Source organism: Mus pahari, chromosome 20 (genome assembly GCF_900095145.1).
Source record: "Mus pahari chromosome 20, PAHARI_EIJ_v1.1, whole genome shotgun sequence".
NCBI classification, from domain to species: domain Eukaryota; kingdom Metazoa; phylum Chordata; class Mammalia; order Rodentia; family Muridae; genus Mus; species Mus pahari.
Genome location: NC_034609.1, coordinates 8,622,354 through 8,629,910, shown reverse-complemented (window position 1 = coordinate 8,629,910; position 7,557 = coordinate 8,622,354). Strand labels below are relative to the sequence as shown.

At 46.8% G+C, this 7,557-nt stretch overlaps 1 protein-coding gene across 1 annotated transcript in view; it reads right to left on the bottom strand.

Annotated features, from left to right (window-relative positions):
* The window catches only part of C20H19orf57 (chromosome 20 C19orf57 homolog), a 24,104-nt gene that overhangs the window by 9,349 nt on the left and 7,198 nt on the right, over positions 1–7,557 (bottom strand). Inside the window, exons 3-5 of the mRNA XM_029532618.1 lie at positions 3,212–3,386; positions 1,687–1,765; positions 366–470 (exon numbers count right to left, since the gene is read on the bottom strand). Of these exons, the coding sequence (XP_029388478.1) occupies positions 366–470; positions 1,687–1,765; positions 3,212–3,386 (359 nt within the window). The remainder of the gene's footprint in view (positions 1–365; positions 471–1,686; positions 1,766–3,211; positions 3,387–7,557) is intronic.

Below are 7,557 nucleotides of genomic sequence, written 5' to 3'. Positions count from 1 at the left end.
GGTTTCTCTGTATAGCTCTGGCTGTCCTGGAACTCACTCTGTAGACCAGGCTGGCCTCGAACTCAGAAATCCGCCTGCCTCTGCCTCCCGAGTGCTGTGATTAAAGGCCTGCGCCACCAGGCCCGGCCCAATACTTTTTTAAAAAGGCTCCTGACTTGCACAGAAGCCCCAAGAAGCAGAGGAGGTTCTCAGGAAAAATGACTACCTTTCTGAATTTGACTATTTCCATGCAAGCTGCATTTCCTGGTACGCTCGGTGGTCGCAGATGCGATGCTTAGCAAGCGTACATAGCAGACAGACAGCTGGAGAACTCAGGGAGGCCAGGGTTGACCAGCAGGACCGGCCGACCTAGGGAAGACTCATACCTGGCTGCTGGTGCAGCTCTCTGGATCCTTTCCCCATGCCTTGGCTTTTCTAGTTACTGTCTTTCTTGGTTTGGCAAACTGAGGGACAAACTTCCCAACTGAGTTCTGTAAAAGGGACACAGGAACAGATCAGCAGTGTGAAAGAACAGGGTCTTAGAAGGAGCAGCCCCAGGGAAACTTCCCTGCGTGCTAGGAAGCATTTTCCCACTCAGGTACAGACTGGCCCTTATTTTTGCCTTTTCTTCAGACTAGGTCTGTCTATGTAGCTCTGGCTGTCTTGGAGCTCACTATGTAGACCAGGCTGCCTCTACCTCCTGAGTGCTGGGACTAAAGGTATGTGTCACCATGCCCAGCTCTTCCTTATTTTAAGGTTTCCCTCCACCCCTGGATTTCTGGTTTTGAGATGAAGATTTCATATAGTTTAGGCTGGCCTTTATCTTGATATATAGCTTAAGTTGACTTTGAGTTCCTTCAATTCCTGGTCCTTCTATACTCACCTCTGAAGTACTAGAATTACAGGTAAGGTAACATCATGCCTGGTTTATGCAGCCTTGGGAATAAAACCTAGGTCTTCATTGCATGCTAGGGTGAGCATTCCACCAACTGAGCTACATCTCCAACTGTTCCCCCCTTACCCTGCTCGCTCGCTCCCTCCCTCCCTCCCTCCCTCCCTCCCTCCCTCCTTCTCTCCCTCATCCATCTATCTATCTATCTATCTATCTATCTATCTATCTATCTATCTATCTATCTATCTATCTATCTATTTTTTGTTTTTTGTTTTTGTTTGTTTGAGAGACAAAGATTTCTCTGTGTAGCCCTGGCTGGCCTAGAACTGGCAGTTCTGTAGAGCAGGTTGTCCTCAAACTCACAGAGATCCTCCTGCCTCTCTGCCTGCCAAGTGTTGGGATAAAGGTATATACTACCACCGCCTAGCTCCTTACCTTACTAGTCTAGGATTCACTATGTAGTCTAGGCTGGCCTTGAACTTAGAGATTCACCTGCCTCAGTTTCTCAAATTCTTGTAGTCTCACATACAATAGTTGTCTTCGATCCCTTTATTTCCCTACAGCACTGTGGGCAGCAAGATGCTTCTGGCCATGAACAGGATATAGAACTTTTTGTTTGTTTGTTTGTTTGTTTGTTTTTGTTTTTTTCAAGTCAGGGTTTCTCTGTATAGCCCTGGCTGTCCTGGAACTCACTTTGTAGACCAGGCTGGCCTCGAACTCAGAAATCCGTCTGCCTCTGCCTCCTGAGTGCTGGGATTAAAGGCATGTGCCACCACGCCCGGCTCAGGATATAGAACTTAAAACAGACGGCTTACCTGGGAAGGAGGCAGGGGGACCAGCTCTTTTGGTGTTCCTGGGAGGTCAGAGGCAACTCCTGTGTCCTCCACTGGGCAGCTGGGTGGAAAGAAGTAGAGAACTGAAGTCCTTCTAGATGTCATTTACATACCAAGACAGAGAGGTTAGGTGTGCAGCTCCAGCAGTGGAGCCTAATATGTGAGGCTATGAGTTCTATCTCCCAACACACACACACACACACACACACACACACACATATATATATACCACACCCGTACACACCTCTCCTGCCCTCCTCTCAAAGAATAAAGGGAGGTAAGAACCCAGATGAAAAGTAATTTTGAATCTTCAAGGGAGGCCCTGGAAGTCCTTTTACATCAATTCCATGTTTTCTCCCACAGGGCTGAGGATAGACCCCAGGGCCTGGAACCTGCTCAGCAAGTGCTTTACCACTAGACTCCAGGCACAGATGATCTGATTGAAGGAGTGACATTTACAAAGACACATGATTGATATGCAAAGCACAATATTAACAATAAAAAAGAATCTAAGAAGATAGCACAGTGGGTAGAAGCCCTCGTCAGACATGTTGTAAGGCCTGCATAAACACTGGAGGAGTGGTGTAGACACCTGCAATGCCAGCACCCCATGAGGAGCTGGGAGGAGGAAAAGGCAGGAGAACCCCTGAAAGCTTGTGAGCAGCTAGCCTGTGCATAACAGAAAGACAACAGACACCCCGTCTCAGTAGGACTGACACCCTAGTTATGTTTATGACCTCCTTTGACATCCATAAGGATGACAGGGTACATGTCAACCCCCCCCCCCAACACACACACACAAAGAGAGAGAGAGAGAGAAGGGAAGGGGAGGGGAGGGGAGGGGGAGGGGAAAAAGGAAATCCTAACTAGGCATGGTAGTGTATACTTATAATCCCCATACTCAGAAGGCAGAGGCAGGCAGATCTCTGTGAGTTCAAAGCCTGCCTAGTCTACATATCAAGTTCCAGGCCAGCCAGGGTTATGTCACTATGACTTGCTAGTTTTCCTTATACATGTGTGTACATACATATGCATACATGCATGTAGAATCCAAAGGACAACCTAAGGTGTCATCCTCAAAACATTTTGAAACAGTCTCTCATTGGCCCAGAGCTCACCAATTAGGCTAGACTGGATGGCCAATGAGTCTCATGGACCCAGCTGTCCTAGCTCCCCAGTCCTGGGATTACAGAAGCACACTACCATACTGAGACTTTTCACATGGGTTCTGGAGATGAAACTCAGGTCTTAGTGCTTGTGAAACAGGTTCCTTAGCACTTGATCTATCTTCCCAACTTCTTCCAGTAGTGTGGTTGAGACTAAGAGTGAATTGATGTTATCTGTGACCTTTTTCCAATAAAGAGAACCATGAGAAACAAGACCTGGCCAAGGGTCCCTGAAAGGGTTGCAGTGGTGGCAGGTCACCCTACATCATGTGACTTTCCTGTGGGCTTGCTGTGAATGACAGAAGAGGGGGGAACCTGCACGAGAGTTCTGAGCCACCTACCTGAAAGCTTCTTGTTGTAGTTCCTCCCCACCAAGCTCTACAGAAGGAGCAGGTTCTGAGCTGTCTTCTGACTCTCTGGAGTAGTGTGAATGGACCATCATGGAGCTCTGGGGGCTTCCATGGGAGTCTCTCAGCCGTGGGTTCTTAGAAGGCTTTGAGGGATGGAGGCCGCCCCCTGATTTAGAGAGGGAAGTAAGGGGCAGGGATGTAATCAGGTTTAGTATAGCTAGTAGCTTAGCACAACAGGACCACAGCTGGACTAGGTGCATGGGTCTGTGATGAGGGCAAGAAGGCCAGTTCTGATGGTCACCTAGTGATGGGAAGATGGGAAGGAGCCCATTTCAAGATGCAGGGCCCATTTCCTTGTGTGGCCATAAAATTAGATTCTTTTTCTTTTTTGTTGAGATGGGATCTTACCCTAAGCTATGAACTCTCCATCCTGCTGCCTCAGCTTCCAAAATACAGGAATGAGCAGGTGACCTGCATTTTGGAGGCTGATTCAAGAACTTTGTGTGACCATAATAGTATATTTAGGGGGTCATTCAGCATATTGTTTGAGACAGGGATTCTCACTGGGCCCTGGAATTCAACAAAAAGGCTAGGCTAGATGAGTGCCAGCAAGCCCTAGGAAATGTTCTTTCTGTCCCTGCCTCCCCAGTGTTGGGATTACAAGTGTGCCAGCTCACATGTGCTTCTCAGCTTGATCTATAGTTTGGCTATGTTACTGAGACAGAATATTTTATTTTATTTTATTTTATTTTATTTTATTTTATTTTATTTGAACTGGTATTTTATCTACATGTATGTCTGTGTCCATGTGTGGAACCTGCAAGGGCCAGAAGAGAGTGTCAGGTCCTCAGACACTAGAATTACAGATACTTGTGAACTCTTATGTGGAGGATGGAAATTGAACCCAGGTCCTCTGGAAGAACAGAGCATCCTCTAGCTCCTGAGATTGAATCTTGAAGCAGTTTGGCTCCAAGCCACATAGGACAAATGGAACCAAGCCATCTCTTCCCCTGGGAGAAGTGTGGCAGGTCTCAGTTAAAACGGTGGAGCCATGTATTAGGTCCCCATGAGCCTCCACTTCCTACCATGGCTTTCCTCTTACACATGACAGTGGCTCTGCTAGTTTCTGAGACATCAGTCACCTCCTGTCTTCCTACAGTTGAGCTACGTGTGGACAGAGTTTGTTCTTTTCTTTCTCTGTTTTGCTTAGAGGGATGTACAGAACAGCACTGATGTTCAGTAATCCAAAGTGATAAATAAACACATACAGAAGCCAGGCGTGGTGGTACATGCCTTTAGTCCCAGCACTTGGAAGACTGAAGTAGAAAGATTTCAAGTTTGAGGCTAGACTAGATTACATGAGACCCTGATTCAAAAAATTCAGCTTCTAGAACATATCCTCATCAGGCATAGACAATGAAACCTGGAGTCCACAAGCTGCCCTAGACAACTGCAGAATATGTCCTGGAAAAAGTAGGGGTACAGGTACAGGAGGCCTCTTGGCCCCCTTATGTCTCGTCATGCTCTTCTCTGTTTCTCAGGGCAACAGGGGTTGTCCTTTACTATCCTTGGCAGCCTAAAACTTATGAAATATTTTCTTCCTTCCCTTTAAGGAGTGATCCCCTTGCCTCACCCTTTCAAAGTAGCTATGATTACAGGCATATGCCGCCACACCCTGTATTATGAGTTGACATAAATAAAATTCTCCCTGCCAGTACTGGAGAATGAACGTATAGGACATTACACAGACTAGGTATGTGTGTATATATGTGTATGTACACACACACAGTCTCTTGCCATCAGCTCAGTATTGGAGGTTGAATACAGAACCTCACATAGGCTAGGTAGGCAAGCGGTCTACCAAGGAGCTCCTTCTGTTTAAATTTTTGAGGCAGGCTCTTGCACAGTTGCCTAGGCTAACCTTGTACTCACTCTGTAGCCCAGGCAAGATTGAGCTCTCAGTTTTTTTCTCTAGACTTCCAACTTAGAGAGTGCAGGCCTGTGCCACCAGCCCTGGCTTGAATATCCATTTTCTGAAGGAAGGATACTTACACAGAAACCATCGGTTATGGCTGGGCTCAGACCTATCCCCATCCTAAGCCTGTGTTCAGTGAACACAGCAAGTGAACATTCTGATAAGTTACATATGCACACTCCTAAGATCTGGTGTGTTATGAGACTTAGAGGCAGAGTGCTGCCATGATGCCATCCTTCCTCATTTCCCCAGACAAGGTCTGGTTCTGTAGCCCAGGCTGGCCCTGAGCTGTTGCTCTTCTTACTTCAGTGTTCCCAGTGCAGGGATGGTGAGGGCACCATCACATCACCTGTGGTGCCATTTTCCAGGCAAGAAAGCTGTGGCCAAGCAACCAAGAACAAGAGCTGTTTCAACTCTGGCGTGTACACGTTGACGAGTCCTCTGTACATCCATTGCGTACCTACTGTATACTGGGCTGCTTCTAGGCAAGAAGAACAAAATGGAAAAACAATCTACAATATGAATATAAGGGCCAGGAATGGTGGCAGCCATCTGTGACCCCGCTCTGCAGGACTGGAGAAAGGCAAATCCCTCCAACTGGTGAGCTCCAGGCCAGTGAGAGGCCCTGACTCAGAAAATAAAGTGGAGAATGACTGAGGAAGACACCTGACCCTGAACTCTGATCTCTGTATGCACAGACACCCACAGATGCACATGTATCACACCTACATACACAGACACGAACACAGAACCATCCAACAGTGCTAGGATGGAACTGAAGACCCTGGACATGTCAGAAAGTGCTCTGTTGCTAAGCTGTGCCCCAGACCTCCAGTACTTTTCTGCTCCTCTATTGCTGTTCACTTGCTGAGCAGTCTCCATGACACACACTGACCTCACTAAGACCCTGCGGGTGTCCAGTGCTACTGGTGTCTTCCATCTTCTGCTCACACTGTTGCCAGGCCCTTCTCCCATAGGTGCTTGCTCTAAACAGCACTGTGGCCCAGGACACTCTAGAGATGTTTATGCTTCTGCCTCTCACTCTGCCACAAAAGGCAAAAATAAATAAATAGCTTTGCTTGGTTGGTTGCCTGAGATTGATCCCAAACACCAGCTTGTTTGGCTGATTCAATGGACATATGTACCAAAAATAAAAGGCAAAGCATCAACAGCTGTGAACAGTACTTTGTATGATCAGTCTTCCACAGGACTGACTCAAATCAAATAAGGTAGAACCTCATGTTCCACACCCAAAACTGGAGATGCAGGACATAAAGGGCCTGATTTCACCACATGCCAGAACCTTCTTCCTACTTGTCTACCCTATATGGCGCGACACAGACAAAGGTCTCTAGGGCTGTGTAGCCCAAAGCCAAAAGAGGTAACCTGCCATGGTCCTCATGCCATGGTCCCAGCTGTTCTCAGTTTTCTCCTTGAAGTCAGAAATCCCTGTGCCTCCAAGTGGCCTGGGCACTCTACACAAACAAGTATGAGCTGTTGATCACCTTTGTCTCACTGAGGGACAAATGAGTACAATTCTAAATTCCTCCCTTGTATCGGGGTGGCGACATCCTCCCTCATGGCCAGTGGTGATGGTATACCTTTAATGCCACCAGAGGTAGGCGAGGCTGGCACAATCTGCATATTGAGCACCAGCGAGCTACAGAGTTAGAACTTGTCTCAGAAATAAATAACTAGTTCAGCCACCCCCAAGGAAAGACAGTGTTTTTAAGCCTTAGTAACCAGGAAGCTGCAGTACCTCATGTAACACTGGGTGTTTCAAAGCTACTGCTACAGGCCTATAATTATAGCACAAATCCTCTTCTAGACTGGACCACATCATCATCATCATCATCATCATCATCATCATCATCCAGACAAACCAACCAACCTACAAAAAGCATAGGGTGAGGAGCTAGAGCACTTCTGCTCTTTTCCAAGAGGGGCCTGGGTTGGGTTTCCAGCACCCATGTCAGCTGCCTATAATTCCAATTCCAGGGGATTTTTTCTCCTCTTTTGGTGTGTGCATGCTTTAAGTTTTTGGTTTTTACCTGGGAAGTTTTGTTTTCTTTCTTTTGGGGGAGTGGGCAACAATGACAGGCATTTATGTAGCTAAATTGGCCAGAAACTCTCTATGTAGCTGAGGATGATCTTGAACTTCTGACCCTTCTGCCTCCAGGTCCCCAGCACTGAGATTATAGCTGTCCACTACCCCTCCTGGTTTATGTGGTACTGGAGATAGAACACAGAGCTTCACATCTGTTACACAAGTATTCTACCAACTGAGCTGGGTTTATTATTATTTTCTTTTTTTTAAAAAAAGATTTATGTATTTATTATATGTAAGTACACTGTAGCTGTC